The sequence below is a fragment of the Schistocerca americana genome, chromosome 2 (genome assembly GCF_021461395.2).
Source record: "Schistocerca americana isolate TAMUIC-IGC-003095 chromosome 2, iqSchAmer2.1, whole genome shotgun sequence".
NCBI lineage: Eukaryota > Metazoa > Arthropoda > Insecta > Orthoptera > Acrididae > Schistocerca > Schistocerca americana.
The window spans coordinates 653,071,483-653,096,000 of record NC_060120.1 but is presented as its reverse complement, the minus strand read 5'-3'; the positions used below and the strand labels follow the sequence as shown (position 1 = coordinate 653,096,000).

Sequence of the window (24,518 nt, the reverse complement as noted above, 5' to 3'; positions counted from 1 at the left end):
TTCTTTCGCAGCTGTAGACTCCACCGCCGAAGGGGTAGCAGGCCCCTGAGCGGATGCGTCGTCTGAACGATATGACATCATTTCACTGTCCGAATTCATATGATCTGCGGCATCCGAAGCTTGTGGTTCCATGTCAGACAGGTCCATTGTGTTAGACTCGTCTGGGCTCCCTAGAAGAGAAGGGAGCGTCTCCGCAGAGTTTAGTCGGCGCTTCTTGCGCCGCTTTGGCGAGCGTTGTTTGCGGGCCCTAACCTCAGCCTCTGGTGTCGGCGCATCTTGCGTCTCCTGCGTTCCCGCCGCCGCCACAATGCCCTGGGGCCGTTCCACTTCAGCTTCCATGCCTACTGGGATGCTGTCATCCTCTTTCTGCGCCACCTGTAGTGTCTGAAATTGGAGGTTGGTCGGAGCCATTCCTTCTTCAGTGGTGTCCGAAGGCGCCTCAATCAACTGCGGCGTCGGTTCGATGGTGCGCTCCGACCTCGGCGTCACCTCCCCGCGAAGTGCCGTCACGTAAGTCATCGGCAGTGACGTTGGTGTAGTCGGATTATGGAAGTCTCCGCTGGGGAGTTGCACGGGTCTCCTCTGCATACACGCTGATCGAAGATGTCCTTCACCACCACACCCGGAGCATGTCCGGGGCTGTCCATCATAGATGACAATAGCTCTACAGCCGCCGATGTTTATGTACGATGGCACATGTTTCGTAAGGGCAATTCGCACCTGTCGGACACCATTGAGCACTGGATACGTGCTAAAACTTGCCCATCGTTCGGCCGTATGACTAATAACTTTGCCATATGGCTGGAGTGATTCAGTGACCAATGATTCGGGTACCTCGAAAGGCAGCTCGAAGATTCGAATCGTACGCACGCCCAGGCCCGAATGAGCGACTAAAACTTCGCCAATATGAATGTGGGATTGAACCGTCGTCCTCCCGAATGCGAGTCCAGTGTGCTAACCACTGCGCCACCTCGCTCGGTCTATTAAGGACAGTCTCGGCCTCAGTATCCTTGGGATTTATAATATCCCTTGTGAGGACGGAAACAATTACACTGGTCAGTCCATCCGTACCGTTTCCACCCGTTGTGCAGAACATCAACGGCCTATTGAAAATCAAGAATTGGAGAAATCTGAGTTGCAGAGGGAGCGGGGGGGGGGGGGGGGGGCATAGTACTCCTAATTCAATTGTTGGTGGCAGTCTTCTGCTAAAAAAAAAAGCTTAGAAGTATGATACAAAAAATAAAACTTCTGCTGCAATAAATAAAATTATTGCTCAACGTAATCCAAACAAACACACAAAATTGTTTGAAGAAACAAAAGCTTTGTCCCAGGCTCCTGCATACTGGGATGCTGTAATTAAAGAGACTACAGAACCATGAATGTGTGAGAGAAACTTCAGCCGTGACAGCAAATATGATCTTAGCGGTGCATGGAAGCCAGCTCTCGATGCAGAGAAGAGGCAGAGATATTCGTTACAATGATTACGCTGCTACGGGAGCGTTGGCGCCACCAGTGCAGACGTTGACTCCGTCTGCGAAAGATTACGTAATTATCGACCAATCACATGCCGTCTATAGGCTATATAAGACTACAAAAGGAAAACGAGGATAATGGAATGTAGTCGAATTAAGTCGGGTGATGCTGAGGGAATTAGATTAGGAAATGAGACACTTAAAGTAGTAAATGAGTTTTGCTATTTGGGGAGCAAAATAACTGATGATGGTCGAAGCAGAGAGGAAGTGAAACATGGACGATATATAGTTTGGACAAGAAGAGAATAGAAGCTTTTGAAATTTGGTGCTACAGAAGAATGCTGAAGATTAGATGGGTAGATCACATAACTAATGAGGAGGTATTAAATAGGACTGGGGAGAAGAGAAGTTTGTGGCACAACTTGACTAGAAGAAGGGATCTGTTGGTAGGACATGTTCTGAGGCATCAAGGGATCACCAATTTAGTATTGGAGGGCAGCGTAGAGGGTAAAAATCGTAGAGGGAAACCAAGAGATGAATACACTAAGCAGATTCAGAGGGATGTAGGTTGCAGTAGGTACTGGGAGATGAAGAAGCTTGCATAGGATAGAGTAGCATGGAGAGCTGCATCAAACCAGTCTCAGGACTGAAGACCACAACAACAACACCAACAACAACAAGACTACAGTCTAACATATCAGTTACGACATCCCGTTTCGTTTTTGTTACCCATAGCAATAGTACTACCACAAGTGACAAGCAGGAGACACTTCCGAATGCGATATCGGATGAGTGCGAATGCTAACGTTAACAATAATTTGTAACATAGTTTTTAAAGTAGGGTGTACAGGTAGAGCCATAAAAATCGACAATAACTCATAAATGAGACCACATTTGTCATTCTTTAGTTTCCTAAAGATCTTGGGAAGTACGATACGGTACATTACAGAACAGTTTATTTACGATTCTTTCGTAACGTTCAGATATTTACTGAATAACATCGTTTTCCTTTAATAACAAAAATCTGCTATTAAACATTAGGAGACCTGACCTTTTGCGGAAAGAAGTCTTATATCTATCCAACAAAGCGGAGTTTTTGTTCGCTATACACTCCGCCAAATCAACAAACGTGAAACATAAGAAACCTGTGTGGAATATAATAGCTGCATTACTTAGCATTCCAATTATGCCACCAACCTTGTAGCTGAATGCACAACCACACAGACGTAAAACTGTTTCCCTACGAAGATGAAACCTAATCCACAACTGTTGCTACATTTCAGTCACAAACGGCAAGGATCTTCAACGCATTCGCGTTTAAAGCAACAGCAATTGTATTTTCAAAAATTTTCGTGTGTTGGAAAGTCGAATGAAGTGTCAGAATGAGCGAATCAGTAGACACCATTAATAATTTTTATCTGTTGAGGGAAGTGCCTATCATAAGAAGAAGAGACTTTAAAATAAATATATTTATATTCATCCTCATGCCTTAAATATGATCTGTTTATACACTCTTGCTTTCAGCGGAGTAAGCTACAACCACACACATATTCGAATGTATTTTTTTCATATTAAGATAGAGCTTATATCATTGAACAGTGAGATTCAGCTATTTGTCAGTTTATTTCACGTTAATTCAGTTCTTTTGGTAATTTACTAATGCATAGAATGCAAGAATGTAACAACTATTTCGTTAATTAAGTAGGAAAATAATTAAAAACAAACATTATCCTTACGATGAGTGTGACTATCTGCCTACTCACAGCATGGAGCGCTGGTGTTGCTCCAACTGTTAAACGGTAAAAACTTTCGCCTCAAGGATGTGTCCTGACTATCTTTATTAGACTGTGATACGACCACTACAGCGTCAGTTTAGGCAGTCAGTTGCTTCTGACGAAGAGGATGGAGGTAATCGTCGAAAGCCGAAAGCTCGAAGTTTTACCATGAACTGACGCGGCAAGAAGTCCAAGAATGTTTTATATGATACTGCATTAGCCTGAAACAGTTACAGACACTCTATATTTAATAAACCTTAAAACTTGCAACAAATAATTTATTCAACTATATTCGTTTAGATCATGTCAAAGAGGATTGAGTTGGTGAGTAGCCGACACCACCGTGTCCATATTTCCAAAGACTTCAGACAAAATACGGAAAAAAGATTTATAAATATCCATTATAATTTTAGCTGTTACGTTACAAGATAGTGCCGCACTGGGTACGGTGGCAGAAGACAGGTTGGACAGATGCCGGGGGAAGGACTTCGAAAACCGTATTTGGGACAGCATATTCCGGGTACATGAAGAACTGAACGGGAGAGTAGGCGAGGATAATATGGTTCAAATGGCTCTGAGCACTATGGGACCTAACTTCTGAGGTCATCAGTCCCCTAGAACTTAGAACTACTTAAACCTAACTAACCTATGGACATCGCACACATCCATGCCCGAGGCAGGATTCGAACCTGCGACCGTAGCGGTCACGCAGTTCCAGACTGAAGCGCCTAGAACCGCTCGGCCTCACCGGCCGGCGAGGATAATACGCTGTGGTGATGGACTAGGCGAAGGTATCAGAGAATACTATGAGCTGGGACGTGGGGCCATGCAGGCACCAGTAGAAGTACTGGATGTGAGAGTCACCATGACAAGACTACCGCAGTCGCTAGCTAACAGCCTCTGGGACGCGAGAGTAGAAATGACGAGCTTCCAAGGGCCTACTCATCATGCGTTGGATGGCCAGTTCAGTCTCGCCGCCGGCCGGTGTAGCCGAGCGGTTCTAGGCACTACAGTCTGGAACCGCGCGACCGCTACGGTCGCAGGTTCGAATGCTGCCTCGGGCATGGATGTGTGACAAGTCCTTAGGTTAGTTAGGTTAAAGAAGTTCTAAGTTCTAGGGGACTGATGACCTCAGATGTTAAGTCCCATAGCGCTCAGAGCCATTTGAACCATTTGAGTCACGTCTTGTTGACGCCAAACAGTAACTGTCGGGCTTAAGAAAAATGTAGAGAGAACTTCTGTCAGAGCTAGGAATGATAGCAGAGACTTACGAGCTGAACCTTCCTTTCTGTTACCATATGGCGTCGGTGGAGGTGAGGACGGACCAGGCACGATTTTACGTGCTAGTTAGGATCCTGGCGTCGGGAAGACGTTTGTATTTCACACACTCCTACCCAGTGAAATTGGAAGCCACAGGGAAGTTAGAAAATCAATGTTCAAATGTATATAACAAAAAATGGCTCAAATGGCTCTGAGCACTATGGGACTTAACTTCTAAGGTCATCAGTCCTCAAGAACTTAGAACTACTTAAACCTAACTAACCTAAGGACATCACACATATCCATGCCCGGGGCAGGATTCGAACCTGTTACTGTAGCGCCTAGAACCACTCGGCCACCCCGGCCGGCCGTATATAACAGTATAGTAGTAGTAGTAGTAGTAGTAGTAGTAGAAGTAGTAGCTAGTTGCTACGAGCATGGAAGACTCACGGGGGCGAGACGGTTGGAACTAAAAGCTAGTGACTTGTTCATGGATGGGACAAAATGCAACATGGAAGAACCACTGGAGATACTCCCGAAGCAGAACTAATCTTTCTCAACCATACCTGAAAACCAGACTCGATTCATTCCCTGAACCAATTAATAGCCGCACAAGAGAGGCGAATCTCTGTGAAGCAGTTAACGCAGCATGTTATAGAATATCAGGAAAGGTAACAACACATAACCACGACCTTTAATGATGTGGTACCTAGCGATGTAGTGACTCTAACTGAATTTTACAGCCGGCGGCTGTGACCGAGCGGTTCTAGGGGCTTCAGTCCGGAACCGCGCTGCTGCTACGGTAGCAGGTTCGAATCCTGCCTCGGGCATGGATCTGTGTGATGTCCTTAGGTTAGTTAGGTTTAAGTAGTTCTGAGTCTAGGGGACTGATGACCTCAGATGTTAAGTCCCATTTCGCTCAGAGCCATTTGCACCATCTATTTTACACAGTCTTCATCTGTTTGAAGCAGAGGGTTGCCCATCAGATCGATCCGCCAGTAATACAGATCTCGGTGGACTGGATCCCTGGAGTATGAAAGGGAATACTACGTTATATAACAAAAGGAATATGATAGAATTTAAGGGGATATAAGGCCATGGTGCAAGCAGTGAACGTCTGCAAATTGCCAGTGGCATTTCTTTCGCCAGGAGGTGAGAAGTGTAGAAGCACGAAGTGATGAAAGTTCTACAGAAACCGTTAAGACATAAACAAATAAATAGCATAAGGAGGCATTTGGCATTTAAGGGTTGAAAATTGTACTACCAGATGTTTTGTTTGGGAAATTGTTTTGTATGAGTGATACACAGTGGGGAACCAGTCCTAGTTCTGTGGGGTTGGGTCTTCACTATGCTGGGGGGTAATGTAGAGCCACTTCCAAGTTAAGAGTAAAATTTGTGAGAAGGTACAGTGGAACACTCCATTATCCGCCAGGGGCAGGTGAGTGCGGCATGTCGACATATGGGTTATGACAATAAGCAGTCCAACTGCACCACCAGGACACAGGGGCTACGTAAGACGTGGAAACGACATGGAGCCACCAGCCACAGCCGCAGGTTCAAGTCCCCCCCAGGGTACCTGCTTTCTACACTACGTCTACCGCCCCAGACTTGGTGCCACAGCAGAGCGGGCCTGCCGGTCCACTCCAGCAGCACCCAGACTCCTGCCAACAGGCAGCAGGTCACAGCCCGGGCAGAGATGCTGCCTTCCAACAACAAGTGGCCGTGTCTCTTGCTGCTCATTTGGCCGCCTGGGTACGATTATTCGTCGAAGAGGGGCTGCCTCTGCAAGATCCTAGTACGCGCTGCAAATGTCGGTGCTGTGTGGCTCGCTCGTCATAACCACATGTCTGTCACCAAGTGCAGATGTCAGCAAAGTAGGGCACCAGCGCATGTTGCAGCCAGCGGACGGGCACTAGTCGCCGGGAGACGGACTACCGGCGTACTCCTGTGAGGCAGGGTCATGAACGCCTCCCCACCACACCCCAGACCAACATGTAATTTGGAAATAAAGTATTTGCTTTGACAGCTGCTTCTTCCTGGGCCTCATGGGCCTGTCTCACCCCTTGACTACTTCGCCTCCTGACAACACAGCTATCACACACCACCCCTGGGGGTGACTATAATAGAGAACTACAGGATTTGGGAATATATCGTCGGAACCAATGAGCAGCCGCCAATGAGATGCCCAATAGGATATGATACACCATCAGCGGCATTGTAATTCGAGCATATCAAATTTTCTCTGCCTCGTGATGACTGGGTGTTGTGTGATGTCCTTAGGTTAGTTAGGTTTAAATAATTCTAAATTCTAGGGGACTGATGACCATAGATGTTAAGTCCCACGGTGCTCAGAGCCATTTTTTGAGCATATCACACGCCTTTTTTTTACTACGGTCGATGTAAAAATAAAAAAATGTTTGCTATACAGGACAACTTTTCTAGCAGTAATAGTATGTTAATCATGTTTAATTTCTGGAAACATCTTCGAGAGATAGATTGTTATTGGATGTGTGATAAAAAACTATTAAAGTGTTTAATACAGTTTGCATTTTCCTCTGCTGCTGGAGATTTCGACAGGAGGTCTCCTGTCTGTCTCATCACGTCCTTTGCTCTCCCCAGCGTTGCTGGAGTTCCCCCCAGTAGCCACCTCGTTTTAACGGTCGCAGAGCTAGTATTTATTCATCTCTCTCACTTCCAGTCATTGCAGCCTAGACACAGGTTTCCCGTTGCGACACGGAGTCTTTTATAGGTAGTCTTATAGTGGTGTCATTTTTTAAAAATATTAGTCGAGGTAATTGGTTGTAGCATAAAAACTTAATGACCTTGTGTGTGAGACATTTTTTCCTCATTATTTACAGGTCAACTTTGGGGCCTCGGCCATATATCCTCATTGGCAGTAGCCACCTGGCAGGCTTCTTCATCTCGCGGCAGTGTCTCTTCCGCCAGCTACCAGGTAGTTTAAATAAAGTGCTTGTCTATCCTATTCCCATCCTATGCCAGTAGCGCTATTTGTTTTTACAGTGACAATTTAGCGATGTGTTCTACATCTACATCTACATTTATACTCCGCAAGCCACCCAACGGTGTGTGGCGGAGGGCACTTTACGTGCCACTGTCATTACCTCCCTTTCCTGTTCCAGTCGCGGATGGTTCGCGGGAAGAACGACTGCCGGAAAGCCTCCGTGCGCGCTCGAATCTCTCTAATTTTACATTCGTGATCTCCTCGGGAGGTATAAGTAGGGGGAAGCAATATATTCGATACCTCATCCAGAAACCCACCCTCTGGAAACCTGGACAGCAAGCTACACCGCGATGCAGAGCGCCTCTCTTGCAGACTCTGCCACTTTTTGAGTTTGCTAAACATCTCCGTAACGCTATCACGCTTACCAAATAACCCTGTGACGAAACGTGACGCTCTTCTTTGGATCTTCTCTATCTCCTCCGTCAACCCGACCTGGTACGGATCCCACACTGATGAGCAATACTCAAGTATAGGTCGAACGAGTGTTTTGTAAGCCACCTCCTTCGTTGATGGACTACATTTTCTAAGGACTCTCCCAATGAATCTCAACCTGGTACTCGCCTTACCAACAATTAATTTTATATGATCATTCCACTTCAAATCGTTCCGCACGCACACTCCCAGATATTTTACAGAAGTAACTGCTACCAGTGTTCGTTCCGCTATCATATAATCATACAATAAAGGAGCCTTCTTTCTATGCATTCGCAATACATTACATTTGTGTGTTGTGAGAGGATTTTTTCAGTCTTCTGTAGGTAGTCTTATAGTGGAGTCATTTTTTTAAATATTAGTGGTGATAATTGGTTATAGCAAAAAAATTTAATGACTTTGTGCGTGAGACTTTTTTCCTCATTATTTACAGGCCTACTTTGAGGCCTCTTACTGTGACATACAATGAGGTGAAAAAGTCATGCGATATGCACATATACAGACGGCGGTAGTATCGTGTACACAAGGCATTAAAGGTCAGTGCATTCATGTGAAAAAGTTTCGACGGGAATTAACAGACTTTAAACGCGTAATGATAGTTGGAGCTAGATGCACAGGACATTCCATTTCGGAAATTGTTAGGGAATTCAGTATTCCGAGATCCACAGTATCAACAGTGAGCCGAGAATACTATATTTTAGGAGTGGCGTCTCACCACGGACAACACACTTAATGACCGAGAGCAGAGGCGTTTGCACAGAGTTGTCAGTGCTAACAGACAAACTACACTGTGTGAAACAACCGCAGAAATCAATGTGAGACCTATGACGAATTTATCCGTTAGTACGGCGAAATTTGGCGTTATAGGGCTATGGCAGCAGACGTCTGACGCGGATGCATTTGATAACAGCACGAAATCGCCTGCAGCACGTCTGCTGGGCTTGTGGCCAGAACTGGACAACCGTGGCCTGCTAAGATGAGTCCCAATCTCACTTGGTAAGTGCTGATGGTAGGATTCGTGTGTGGGGTAGTCCTCGCGAAGCCATGTATCCAAGTTGTCAACAAGGCACTGTTCAAGCTGGTGATTGCTCCGTAATGGTGTGGGCTGTTTTTACATAGAATGGCTAGGTCTTTTGGTCCAGCTGAACCGATCATTGACTGGAAATGATTATTTTCGGCTACAGGGAGACAATTTGCAGCCATTCATGAACTTCACATTCCCAAAGAATGATGGAACTTTTATGGATGACAATGCTCCATTTGCCGCTCCACAAGTGTTTACGATCGGTTTGTTGAACGTTCTGGACAATTAGAAAAAATGATCTGGCCACCGAGATAGCCTGACATGCATTACATTGAACATTTATGGGACATTATGGAGAGGTGAGCTCGCGCACAAACAACACTTTCACAGTTACGGATGGCTATAGAGGCAACATGACTCGACACTTCTTTAGGGGACTTCTAACGACTTGCTGAGTCTCTGCCATGTTGAGTTGCTGCACTATGGCAGGCAAAAGGAGGTCCGACACTATACATGAGGTATTCCATGACTTTTGGCACCTCAGTATAACTAAAGATGCAGGGACAACATAGACATGGTACTTAGCAAGAGTGTATTTCTTATAAAATAGTCCATAGCGGAAATTGTTAAAAATCCAAGCATGTTGTATTTATGTATACTGAAGAGCCAAAGAAACTGGAATAGCCGTGCGTATTCGAGTACAGAGATATGTAAACAGCAGAGTACGGCGGTGCGGTCGGCAACGCCTATGTAAGACAAACAAGTGTCTGACGCAGTTGTTAGATCGGTTACTGCAGCTACAATGGCAGGCCATCAAGATTTAAGTGAGTTTGAACGTGATGTTATAGTCGATGCACGAGCGATGGGACCCAGCATCTCCGAGATATTTGTTTGGGTTACTTTGTGGTGGTCAAGCTTAAGAATGCTTACATAAAATTTCATTACATCATTAAATTATATTAACTCTGCCAATAGGTCAAACCGTCCGTTTTAGCACACACCTACTACGGTGTCACACATTAGTAATGTAGGGATGACGTATGTTTTGATGTATCAAGAGTTTATTTGTTTAAATATTGCACTGTGATATTTTTAACATGCATAGCAAGAGCATATTTGTTGGTAATAAACATTGTAGAAAGTTTTTATACATAACAGGTGTACGTTATAACCAGTAACTTCAGAAATTGTTTAACTCAGGTTATCAGTGTATTTTGTTAAAATAATAATGTACTGCAGTAACTGTAAACATTTGAAATGATATAATTACATGTATCTTGGAATGGAAACATGGATATTTGGGGATTATCGATCAAAAATTGTAAATAGCAGTAGGAGGTGGTCATACGATGGAATGCTTACAGAGAATGTCATGGCATCATTAATTCATGATAATACAACAATGTCTCAGTCGCATACTGTAATGTCAAAGTATCTTATGTTGTAAAGTATGTTAATATTTACCATCATTTTGCATAATATGCTACATCATTAAATTATAGTAATACAGCCACATATTTTAATGTAGAAGTGTCTTACGTAATAAATAAACGTATTTCCCACCATGTTACAGAAAAATGTTGTGACATCATTAAATTACAGTAATTCAGTTGCTCCACAACCTGAAACTGTATAGTCAAAGTTTCTTACGCCACAGATTATGTTAATATTTACCGCCATTTAGCAGAATATGCCGTGACGTCATTGAATTACAGAACCCAGCAAAAGAGTATTATGTCAAAGTGTGTTACCTCGAAAATAATGATAATATTTGCACCATTTTCAAGAATGGTATTTCTGCTACTGCTTCTGATCGATCCACTACAGCGTACAGACCTCGAATGACGGAAGTCACTGAGTTGCTTTAGAGATGAAAGGAGAAGGGAGAGAGGGTTTCCAGGCATTTTAATGTGTTCCTGTTGGCCCAGAGAGAAAAGGGATAGGGGAGGGGTTTCCCTCATTCCTGTTAGCCAAGATGAGGAGGGTGAGAATGACCTCGTCTTAGAATCATTATCTGGACTAGAACCAGCACAACGTTTGGATGATCCCCCGCTATATTTTATTCGCACGATTACCCAAGATACATGGGATTGGTATTAGGTTACACCCTGACCTTGAATGAATAACATAAAATTGCCCGAGATGCGTGTGTGGCCTGGAAGGGGGGGGGGGGGGGGGGAGTGAGAGAGGGAGGGATACGTGACTACGTGACACGTTCCAGGTTACTTCTTGACCTTGAATGTACCATATGCAAGTGCCCGACAGCTGTGAGTGCGATGACAGATTACACACATGTTATCTTGAGTGATGCGTCTCATTAAATCTAGAACACACACTGGTACCCTAGATCTGCAATCCTACTCATTTTTTGTATTGTCATTTACTAATTAATTGCGTAAGGGTTCATTTCATTCGCATGTGTCATTCACAGAAACGCAATTTTCACAGAAGGGAACGTTTCGTAGTACAATGACAGTTGTCGGCATCAGATTTTATCAGTCTCGCAAAAAAATTCGAAGAGTTGTATATATACGCCACAGGCTATTTCACAGTGCATGGCGGAGTGTACTTCGTACAGTTTTCTATCCTACTCCGTATGCGTACTGAGAGAGAGAGATACATGACTTATCAATATGCCTCTGAACGTACCTATACTCTTTCTATCGTATTCTCATGATACCCTCGCGAGAGATGCGATGCTAGCAGCAGAACTGCGGCACAGTATTTTTCGGATACAAGTTCTATAACAATACCGAAGAGGCTTCTTGACAACTATGTCGTCTTCCTTCCAAAGATTCTCATTTAAAGTCCGTGAGAATGTCTGTTACACTTTGGTATGGGCTATGCCGACCTGTTACAGCCCTACCACCGTGTCTCTGGATTCGTTCGATATCTGCTGTCACGCGTACTTGACGAAGATTCAAAACGCTGAAACAGTACTCTAGAAATGGTCCCACAGACATCCTAAGGCAGTCTGCGTCTCAGATGCACTGAACGTTTTCGGAATCCTAAAAAATTTAAGTCTTACATTCGCGTTCCCTAATGCTGATTGTACGTCATCGTCTCATTTCATATTGCTTCCTGGTATTATCATTAAATACTTAAAAGATGTGTGTTTTTCAATATGTTCACCACCAGTCTAATTATCGGGTACTTGAGCACAGACGTTTGTGTGCGTTTAACGCTTAAACTCTGGTGGTAGCCGCACGGTGCGGCCTCCTTTGGTACGGAATCGTGAGCGCGAGATCCGCTGTACACGAAAACAGCACGTCAGTGAACAGACGCACGACAAGAGTCTAGATGCGTCAAAATAAAAGTGCATTTTCCTATCCCTCTTCTAGATCCGGACTTTGGACCGACAAACTTAGAAGTACGTATTTCTGTTGAATGTTAGGTTTAAACTTATAAATTGCATATTATCACTTTTCACGTCAAATACAGAACTAATTTTACATATCAAAGTACATATTATTACATATATGATCAAAAATCTAAAAAAAAAGAATGCTCTTCTAAGTCATGTGATGGGTGGTTGAGCCATTATTTTTTCTGTATTGTTAGTGGAAAGCGATTTGATCTAGTATGTAAGTCATTACGCTATTGTGCGATTTATTGCAGCTAACATTTTATTATTTCGCTTCACTTTCAATCGACATTCTACAAACGAAGAAAAATTAACAGATATATGACTTAACTGATCATCTCAACTTAGGGTGTTTCCGTAAGAGCGTGCAAAAATGTAACAGGACATAGAGAATACTCCACTGAGAAATTTGAGGTAGGGAACCTGGCGTCGAAGAAGCCAGATTAAGGAGATATGGAAGTAAACTTTGTCTAGCATTGCTGTTTGCCAGCTTATTTACAACTAACATGCGTACAAGTTTACAAGTACTGCGCTGTTTATTTCCATGTACAGTCATGCTCAAAAGTATCCGAACGACCTGAATTGCATTTCGCCTGATTCGCATGCAACCCACACAACGCAGCTGTCTAGCAGGTCCTCTAATCGCTCCTTGGTACAGTCGTTTGACTATTGAAAATGGTTCCAACAAGTCACCACTAGAAAACACTGCTCTGTATCGCAATAAATGACATACCTGAAATGTTACCACTCTCATTATTACGTCAGATAGGTATTGCACGTAGTAAGTTCGTCGTATTCATGATTTCCTCTTGAAAGTAACATACCGTACTTATTATTTAACAAAACATGAGATTAAAAATTTAAGTTATTCATGAGCGGCTAGTTGAGAATATGTATGAACTTCAAATGACACGACGAACCGTCTCGTTCTGCATATGGATTCAAACCCAGATCATGCAGACTAAGCAAAGATTTCATGACTGACGGAACCTAACAGTCATTCCTGACTAGGCATACAGAGAGTGATATACCTCGATTTTAGACAGTATAAGTTAGCAAATATCAACTTTAAATCGCATAACGCAAACATTTTTTAACGGACGCGAATTCCTACCCAGCATCTTTTGTCCCTGTTAACGAACTACGAGAGGTCTTAAATATTGCTTCTTCACAATTAACTTACTTGCATTGTCGTGAGGTAAAGCTTTGTGTTGGACAGGGATTCGAACCCAGAACCTAGTCGGATAGATATCGACGCACAATCAACTGTGACATATCGGATTTTCTCGGCAGTAGCTAGAAGTTTTAACTGAAATGACGAGACGAAACATTAATTTTTTCCTTCCCAGGACTCCAACCCGGCACCTATCGCTATTATATTCTAGAGAAAACGAAAGTAAAATATGGGTTTGTTGCACCAGCAGCGACATGTGAGCATGTTTGAACTAGAAATAATATGACGAAGAATTCAGTGGTGACTGGGAACAGAGCTCCACACATATCGTTGTTGACTACACACAAAGGGACGTCAGCTACCGAATTTTTCTCCAGCTCGGAATAACATCTTGAACTTACAGTGATCTCGCAAATAGTTCTGTGTCTCACTGGGTGTTAAAAACGTCACATATCGTTAGTGTTGACAACGAGTGAAAATACATTAAAAAAAAATTATTATCCACCAGCAGATAGGTGTTCTCATGCTAGAGCTTGATAATACATAATGAAATCTTTAGTGCCGGGCCAGGATTCGAACCCATTCACGCGCAATATGTGGAGATGTTGAGGAACCTACAGTTTTGAACAAACAACAAATTGTAGCCGAGCAGTATTGTCACGAAGGGATCAAATTCCGCGTTAAGGACGGTCTGAGTTGCATTCCCAGTTCAGAACCAATTTTATCGACATATAGATGCTCAGATAAAAGATGGAATAAGTGTCCTGTGAGCCTAAATAGCGTTTGTTTCGTCACTAGAAATAAATAACTAGTATAAGAAAGGTTACTGGTGACAGAGTTTCTACATGTCGTCACTCCAGACTTTATTGTGGTTCAACCTAACGTCTACTTGGTAGAGAAGAAATATCATTTTTGATGTTAATTTCAGACCACAATGCCATTGTATCTTCTTCACTTGGTGTAGCCAGAAGAGAATGGAATCTGTCTCTCCCTATCTAAACTCATTGACAGAAGTTGCAATCGAACCCAGACCATAGATATACAAACATATCATCAGTCCAACAGACCACCAAACCCTCTTCTCTGTGGCTCATTTTTCTATCGTAACGCCGTTGCGCCACACTGGATGAGAATTCTGACACACAGGCTCCCTGGGCAGTGCTACAACATACTGACAACCCGACAGCCTGACAGTTAGTTTTACCTGATTTTGTAATCATTATAATCAGTATAAGCACATTACTGTTGTCAGTATGATGTAGCACTGCCCCGGGCCAGTAACGATAAAGGGCCCGTTTAGGTCAGTCATACTGTATACAGAAGTGGAAGAGAGAGCACCACTAAATTCTACAAACCGTATGCATTGCATACCCACAGAAATTACTGTTACAGTGTACTTATGGAGCCAAATGAGTGAACTGCATATTTTCCGATGAGAAAGAGCACTGCCAAACAGTCTTCGCTGCGTTAGGTTACTTAATCTGGTGTCACTCTGAGCTAGAATTTATGGTCAGCGACTAAGTGTAAGGACAATTAGTCGGTTGCAGGTTTTGCAACTGTGAAATACTTTCCTACTTTATAGAAGCGAATATCAAATTTGAACTAATATTGCGAAAATTTCAGTCAGTTTCAGCACATTTTGTAAGATACAGTACAATGTATAATGTAATGTTCGGATGCAGTATTACTAGTGTCCTGCTTGACAGTGACAAGTCATTTACGTTGCAAAGCCATATGAGGTGGAACGAGCACGTGAGAACTGTGATACGGAAGGCTAATGGTCGACTTCGATTTTTGGGAGAATTTTAGGAAAGAGTGGATCACTTGTAAAGGAGACCGCACATAGGACGCTGGTGCGATCCATTCTTGGCTACTGCTCGAGTGTTTGGGATCCGTACTAGGTCGGATTGAAGGAAGACGTCGGAGCAATTCAGAAGAGGGCTGCTAGTTTTGTTGCCGGTGCGTTCTAACAACACGTGGAGATGCTTCGGTAACTCAAATGGGAATCCCTGGAGGGAAGGCGACATTCTTTCCGAGAAACACTATTGAGCAAATTTAGAGAACCGCCATTTGAAGCTGACTATCGAACGATTCTACTGCCGCCAACATACCGGGTGATCAAAAAAGTCAGTATAAACTTGAAAACTTAATAAACCACGGAATAGTGTAGATAGTGAGGTAAAAATTGACACAAATGCTTGGAATGACATGGGTTTTTATTAGAAATAAAAAAAACAAACTTCACAAAATGTCCGACAGATGGCGCTGGACAGCAAAACGAATTTGGGCTACCGAAAATCCTAGAACTGTCGTGGAAACTCCATTGCACGACGAGAAAGTCACGGTATGGGTTGGATCTACCACACCTACCGTTATCGGGCCTTTTTCCTTCGAGGAAATGCGTGATTGTGGTTTTGTAACTGCTAACGTGATGGGTGATAGGTACGCCGATATGTTACAGAATCGCATCATCCCCAGCCTGGCTGATAAACATCTGCTGGAACGTACGATGTTTATGCAGGATGGCGCTCCACCCCATATTGCAAGACGCGTGAAAGATCTCTTGCGCTCGTCGTTTGGTGATGATCGTGTGCTCAGCCGCCACTTTCGCCATGCTTGGCCTCCCAGGTCTCCAGACCTCAGTCCGTGCGATTATTGGCTTTGGGGTTACCTGAAGTCGCAAGTGTATCGTGATCGACCGACATCTCTAGGGATGCTGAAAGACAACATTCGACGCCACTGCCTCACCATAACTGCGGACATGCTTTACAGTGCTGTTCACAACATTATTCCTCGACTACAACTATTGTTGAGGAATGATGGTGGACATATTGAGCATTTCCTGTAGAGAACATCATCTTTGCTTTGTCTTACTTTGCTATGCTAATTACTGCTATTCTGATCAGATGAAGCGCCATCGGTCGGACATTTTTTGAACTTTTGTATTTTTTTGGTTCTAATAAAACCCCATGTCATTCCAAGCATGTGTGTCAATTTGTACCTCTCTATCTACATTATTCCGTGATTTATTCAGTTTTCAAATTTATACTTTTTGATCACCCTGTACATTGCGCGTAAGGACCACGAAGATAAGAGAAATAAGGGCTCATAAGGAGGCATATAAACAGTCGTTTTTCCCTCGCTCTATTTGCGAGTGGAAGAGGAAAGGAAATGACAGATGGTGGTGGTACGGCATACCCTCCGCCACGCTGCGACGTACGGTGGCTTGCGGAGTATCTATGTGTGATGTAGATGCAGAAATGGTACGTTCATTCTGTCAACGATGGTATTTGCAGTTAACTGTAACTGCAACTAATGTAAATAAAAAAGTACACAATAATGTGATTTTCTTCCTATTGTCTCCTTAAGCTGACTTACCGACCCCAGGATCCCCACCTCAAATTGTTCAGTGCAGCAACCTCTACGTCCTGTTAAACTTTTGCACGCTCTTTCGGAAACGCCCTGTGAATTTCTTGACTCGAAATAAATTGTCGGAAAATGAAGAGATGAAATCAAGAACTGACTGACTGGGTTATAGCTGATAGTATCGATTGCTTAAAATTTTTGTTTTATTTCGTAATGATGGCGTGTTGGTCCGCATATGATGGGACACAGTTTTGTTGGTCCATGATATGAAATGACACGTGCAGAGGGCACGCTTTCATTGGTTCATTTGACTGAGATGGTATTTCGAACAGCAGGAATAGCCACGTGCAGGACGAGGAAAATTCTCACGCTGTAGTAGAGTCACGCCATCAAATAGGTTTGGCTGTGAATATTGTAGGCGACGATCTCATTGGGCCATTCTTTTACCTGGCCGCCTGAATGGGCACCTGTACCTGAGCTTCGTGCGATGGTTCAAATGGTTCAAATGGCTCTGAGCACTATGGGACTTAACTTCTGAGGTCATCAGTCCCCTAGAACTTAGAACTACTTAAACCTAACTAACCTAATGACATCACACACATCCATGCCCGAGGTAGGATTCGAACGTGCGACCGTAGCGGTCGCGCGGTTCCAGATTGTTGCGCCTAGAACCGCTCGGCCACCCCGGCCGGCGACACGATGGTAATTGCTGTGGTCTGGCATATGACAAGCCTGATAGTGAGGAGATCCCTTCAAAGGTCCGTCATACAGCGAGCCTCGTAATAAGAACACACTATGGTCCCCATAGTGAGGGAACACTTACAGTGGTCCGCCATATGACGAGCCTCGTAGTGAGGACACGCTTCACTGGCCCATCATGTGGCAGGCCTCGAAATAGGCAACTTGCATTGGTCCACTGTATGACAGGTCTCATAGTGGTGATGATGATGATGGGTCTGAAAGGAATAAACGTCGTGGTTACAAGTTGTGGGACAAGGGGGCCGATGTCATAGTGAGGGAACACTTAACATTGGCCGTCATCTCGCGTCTAAAGGTTTCAAGAGATCTGTTATTCATTGCACCAAGCAGAATTTTTTCCAAGTGTTTGCCATCGTCCAACGGGGATACTTTTCACTGGATAACAGCTCTGCCAGTGTACAGGTAGTAGGGGAGGATTAATAATTACGTCAGTGGGAAAAGTGTACTGTATCGTCGGACATTCTGTTGGTTAATGGGGACTAGTTTCCCTGAAATTTCGGTACTCAAAGTCTGTTGTGCTGCAACGTGATGGAAGCAAACATTTCGAAGGTATTGGTGAAAAAAATATGGGTAAAGGTGGTGTTTCCGAGAAGAGAGGTTGACGCAGAGGCTGTCAGACGACGAGGAGGGAGGTACGTGAGGTTTTACGTAAGGCGGCGCTATAAAAGGCGGCGCGCGGCCTTGGCGGCCAGCAGTCAGCACCTGCGGTCGCCAGAAGCTCTCCAGCATGGCCCGCGCCTGGACCCTGCTCGCCGTAGCCGCCGCGGTCGCCTGCGCCGCCCGCGCCGCACACCTGCGTGAGTACCGCAGCACCTGCGGCCGTCCCGATCTGTACGTCTCGTTCACACGAGGATGTAGGAAATTGGCAGACACACGGCTGCAGCGGATGACAGTTTGTGGTTTCTTAGACCAGTTGTTGGCGGGTTCATTAATCTAAATTTAGATCGTCAGATGGCTTGAGCAGTCCACCCGCTAACGTTACGGGCACACGGCCGCTCTCTCCGGAATTTCAACTTTGGGATGTGCTTCGTACAGGTCTAATGCGTGTCTTGTGAAGCACTTTATTCGAAAGACCGCCCCTCTGCCTTCATGCGACCCCTTGTGTGGTGCGCCCCTAAGCCTCGACCGTTGTCCACCTCTGCGAGGGGCTTTCTGGCAGACCTAGAATTGAAGAGGATATTCTCTTGCATGTCATGCACTATTGTAACATATTTTAACCTATTTAACCTTAATTATGCATCCTTCGTGGACTCACAATTTAATATGCAAATAGAGACAGGACATACGTTCTCAAACCAGGTAGTGGTTTCGTTTTTAGAAATAAATAATTTTTCAACTATGTCATTGACGATTCACAGACATGTTTGCAGTAGTCACGACCATTCTCTTCTAACTGTGAACTAGAATTTACACCGGAAATAATTGAAGAGAACGAGCATATCGTGGCAGCACTACGACAGTTGCGTTACGGTTTTTAGGGGACCAACAATCGTCCCGCAGGGTTCAACACTATATGTATAGTTAGAACGGCGATGCAGAGCTTAGATATTCAGAGATAATTATTTTTTATGGTTAGGGTACTGTTTTTGACGAAGCAAGCTAAATGGTGGAACTTTCTGGCAGTTTAAAACGGTGTATCGGACCGAGACTCGAACTCGGGACCCTCGTCTTCCGCGAGCAAGTGCTCTACCATCTGAGCTACCCTAGCACGACTCAGGACCCGTCCTCAGAGCTCTACACCCGCCAGAACCTGGTCTCCTACCTTCCAAACTTCATTGAAGCTCTTCTCTCAACGCACACATCGCTGCAGAGCGAAAATTCCATTCTGGAAACATTCCCCAGGCTGTGGCTAAGCCATGTCTCCGCAATGTACTTTCTGCCAGGAGTGTACTGCAAGGTTCGGAGGAGAGCTTCTGTGAAGTTTGGAAGGTAGGAGACGAGGTACTGATGGTGTAAGGCTGTGAGGACGGGTCGGCACTCGTGCTTGGGTAGCTCAGTGACTTGAACTCGGGACCTTCGCCTTCCGCGAGAAAGTGCTCTACCTATCGAGCAACACATGCGCGACTCATGACCCGTCCTCACAGCCTTACACCCGCCAGCACCTCGTCTCCTACTTTACAAACTTCACTGAAGCTCTCTCCTCAACGGACACACCGCTGCAGAGTAAAAATTTCATTCTGGAAACATTCTGCAGGCTGTGGCTAAGCCGGTAGCTGAGTGTGTTCGGTCAGAGGGCTGATTTTCCTCTGTAATAAATAAGTAAAAGAATCAACGATCAGTTTGAACGGATTTCATGTGACGTCCGTCCAGACCAAACGAAGCACACTCCGCTGCAGAGTGAAAATTTCATTCAAGCTAAATGGTGCAGGAAAAGAAAAAATTATGTGTCAGAATTGGTACGTAAGCCTGCAATGCATGGAGCTAGTGTACTTGACGACATAATTGCAGCTCCAGTCCTTTTTAAAATTAATCCAAAACTTCGCACAGACTTCGGCTGACGCTTCCCGCTGGCTTCTCATTACAACTGAAGATGAAATTTACAAGCAGTACACTAATTTCCGACCACCTGCAGAAAATCTATTATTTACAGTCTTTTTATTAGCAACTAGGAATATTTAAGTTTGTATTTAGGAATTTTTCGTCGGTACTTGGAAGAATATTTACATACTAAAAACCTAAATACATAACATCAATGTTCCATAGTAATATTTGTTTTATATTTCGTTATGAACCGGCTTTCAAGGCCACACTCAGACAACTTAATCTGCAAAGCCGAAAACCGATTCATAGTGAACTATAAAATAAACATTATTGTGGTACATTAATACTGTCTATTTGAGTTTTTAATTTACGTTAATACTTGTTACGTATTTTAATAACTGATATTTGGTGGTATCTGCAGTGACATATGCGAAGCAATTACACCGTTTTATTAACGTACGTATTAGGAATAGTATGGTAATAAAACACGATTAATAAAATGTGTTTTATGCATACAACCTGTGACATAAGTTACTAGATAAAGTTTCCTATATAGTTTGCTAGGGCCTGATCACGAGAAAAAGATTTTATTTACTCGGTTATTACATTAAAAAATCTGTAACATAACAACAATACATCAGCCATGTAATTGCAACTGAAACGAACATAAGCAACGAGGATGGTCCGGTCTTTACTATGTTTTTAGTTTCAATCAGGATAGTAGACACATATTTTTCTACTTTCAAGGAAATTCATCATGTTGTTCCTTTTCAATAAAAAGGAATACAAAGTTTGTGATTATTCAGTCGTTTCCAAATATATCTTTTTTTCGAGTCCCCGTTTATATTTTTGAGTACTACGGCAATCTTTTACCGATCATACTTCTTTTCCTTCTGCATTTGGTCTGCGGGTCTCTTGGAATCGACAAGCACCGATGACATGTAGCGTATATTCTAATATCACCAGCACTATATTCTCTGCGTCCCTCAAGCAGTTCACATCAGCAGCAAAAGTAGTTCGCAATCAAGATAACTGGTGAGAGGATGTGAACTTCCTACCACGGTTCGCTGAAAGACAAAAGCCAGCAGAAGACGGGCTAGCACCAGCGTATGTGACCCAGTGTGACAGAATGCAGTTCGCTAGCGCTCGCCTACCATTTGCAAATGGTTCAAATGGCTCTAAGCACTAAGGGCTTAATATCTGAGGTCTTCAGTCCCCTAGAACTTAGAACTACTTAAACCTAACTAACCTAATGACATCACACACATCCGTGCCCGAAGCAAGATTCGAACCTGCGACCGTAGCATCAGCGCGGTTCCGTACTGAAGAGCCTAGAACCGCTCGGCCACAGCATACTGTTTGCATCAGAGAAAATTCTCGTTCTCTGGTACTCCGGTGTAGGCCAGGCTTCACAATTAGCCTTTTTGCGCACCAAATGTCTGATGTGATAATGACGTTTTGCGCGCAGGCTATGTAGGCTCAGCCCTTGCGGTCGCACCACAAAAATTGGAAATAAAAAACGTGTTTGTGGGCCCTCGTAAAACACGTAGATATAATTATTTATTGTGGGCCTATTCTGCTGAATTTTTCGATGCGCACCCGATGTGAATGTAAAATGTAATGGCGTATGGCACGATATGCTGGAAGACTCCGAACGACAAGCTGAGTCTCCTAATTGGTAAGGTTTTTGTTATCCTTCGTGTGCACTGTCACCTTTCCTTCGCGAAGTGTGAGATTTGTGTGTTTAGTGTATTTGAGACATGTAGACGACTGTAATGGGTGTATGTGTAATGTGTTGTCATGTTTGCGTTGTGTGATGATTAGAGAAAGGAGAGGATGAAACCAGTACGCGCCGGCCGTTGTGGTCGAGCGGTTCTAGGCGCTTCAATCCGGAACCGCGTTGCTGCTACGGTCGCAGGTTCGAATCCTGCCTCGGGCATGGATGTGTGTGATCTCCTTAGGTTTGTTAGGTTTAAGTGGTTCTAAGTCTAAGCGAGTGATGACATCAAAGACCTATAGTGCTTAGAGCCATTTGACCCAAACCGGTACGAGCACATTGCCTACTCCTCTCGAATAACATCTAGGGGACCATAAACTCATTCCATAAGACACAGCAGAGAGGTTTGGAATTTAATCCACGACATTGGCGCAAAGTCTGGCGATTAGGAACTTTATGTCACCATCCCTCCTCCCCTTCGCCGGAAAAAAGCGGAAAATTATAAATTGTAAACTTTCACGACCGGAGAAGCACTTTACCGGTGCGGAAGAATTTGTGTACGAGTCTTCGATCGTGGGATGATAGCAACGGCGGACGACGGCAGTCGACAACGGCCAATTGCGCTCGTCTATTCTGAAGATGTGACGTCACGCCGTTGCGCGGGAGCACTCGTAAAAGGAATTTTGTTGCAGTCAGGAGCGCGCCTGGGTGTGAACCGGACACTCAGAGAATCAACGATCCCCCTTGAAAATGTCGTCCGCAGACGGGAAGGAAAACGTTGGATTTTAATGTTAAACCCATTCGGCCACGGTGTAATGTCCGGAACATTTTACATTTCCCCGTCCAAGTGCCAGTCACGCCTGTCGTCGCTTAACATCGGTTATCAGACGGGAAACGGTGGAATCAACGAGGCAAGGCCATTGGCACCTGATATGAATGAAGTTGGCGGCGCCTAGTAAAACGTGTGTCACTTAGTTGAAGGAGAGTTTTAAAGAATGATTAACGAAATTTCGTCGGTTTTCAAGTGAGTTCGACTCTTGGGAAAACGATTCCTCCCATGCCTCATTCCTTCTGGCTAGGACCAATAGAAATGTTTACTTCCTGTGGTCTGCTGAGGATTCTTGAGCTCTGGAAGCTGGGGAAAACCATTTTCAGAGAACTTTATTCGTTAATGAGATACTGCTAGAAAGTACTGTATATTAATTTAAAATAAGTAAAATTCGCTTGACTTTCACATTCCTTTTGTTCTCTTGCACTTGCCTAACAAGCATGCTTGCTTATAATTACAAATGTTATTTTTAGGCGGTACAGTCTGGAACCGAGCGACCGCTACGGTCGCAGGTTCGAATCCTGCCTCGGGCATGGATGTGTGTGATGTCCTTAGGTTAGTTAGATTTAAGTAGTTGTAAGTTCTAGGGGACTGATGACCTCAGAAGTTAAGTCCCATAGTGCTCAGAGCCATTTGAACCATTTTGTTATTTTTAAGACTGAAATACTGATTTTACGTAGATTTGACCCTCAACACTTTACTCTTTTTTTTAATGAAGTTGTTCATGGCGATGTTAATAACTCTCGCTGTAAGCCTTAATGAATGCAGTTCTTTGCTTTTCTCTATCATCAATTCGTTAGATCATAAAATCTTGCAGCAAAATTGTATATAGTTAAATCAACGGTCGAAGTGATCTCGTACTCCCAGGAAATAAGTTCAGGGGAGCAAATGCAAGAATCCTACATCGCCGTCCTGGGCAATCTGCTGGTAGAAACTGTTGCCCTCCCCCGACCTGTTATGAAGTATCAAGTGTCTTTCTGTGTCCTCTGTGTGAGTGTCATGGGTGCGTGTGCAGTGTAGTATTTTGCATCTATTTTTGTTGTAGTTCTTCTTCTCTAATTGGCGTACTGAGATTGGCGTACTGAGACCCACAAAAGACGGATCATAGGTGTCGAATCATGTCTCGGTAACCAAAAGAGAGAACAACGTCTCGACTTATGTTTTGGTCAAGACGCCGTTACAAAATGCTAATTTAGTTGAGGAACACGGAATAACACAAGAACTTCAACATTCATCAAGATGATTTCTATGTGGGTTTGTGGGCGCAATAAGTCAACTGTTACTTTCACGCTTTCTACGTAGGCGAAGCAAAGGGTCTTGGTTCTTGGAATTTAGCTAGTAGGTTTCCGAAAGATATTAAGCATCTTTCTTCGAATGCCTGTCATTTCCTATTTTTCAACTTATGGGCTCGATGCCCTGAAATGAACCGCAAATAATTAGGCAGTATTTCAGTATACGCTGTAAAAATGTCCTTTAAACAATGTGCGTCACAGCCGAACTGCAGTTTCCCTCTGGTAAATCGGAGGGGCTTGCTTTACCTGCAACTGAACCTATCTAATGGGATCATTTCACATCACCACTCGCAGTTTTTTGTCTATTCTTACCGACTCGAGTATGAATCTAGAACTTTTAGTGACAGTATAGAACTCAAATTAATTTATAGTGGCATTTCCGAAAATGTAGTTCATCAGCAACATAAAGGTCCTCATTCCGGTTGCTAACTGAACTGAGTGTTTGGCAGTGCGGCACAGGGCAGAAAGTATTAAAATAAGCAAACTCCTCAAAAGCATCTTTGTGATATTCTGCCCAAGAGGGATTTGAATTTATGATACGGTATCTGACT

General features: G+C 43.8%; 1 protein-coding gene across 1 annotated transcript in view; it reads left to right on the top strand.

Annotated features, from left to right (window-relative positions):
• The first annotated feature begins 18,334 nt into the window (after positions 1-18,334).
• Positions 18,335-24,518, top strand: part of LOC124591328 (protein takeout-like) — a 64,750-nt gene continuing 58,566 nt past the window's right edge. The window contains exon 1 of the mRNA XM_047131725.1: positions 18,335-18,445. Within this exon, the coding sequence (XP_046987681.1) occupies positions 18,376-18,445 (70 nt within the window). The 5' untranslated portion in view covers positions 18,335-18,375. The remainder of the gene's footprint in view (positions 18,446-24,518) is intronic.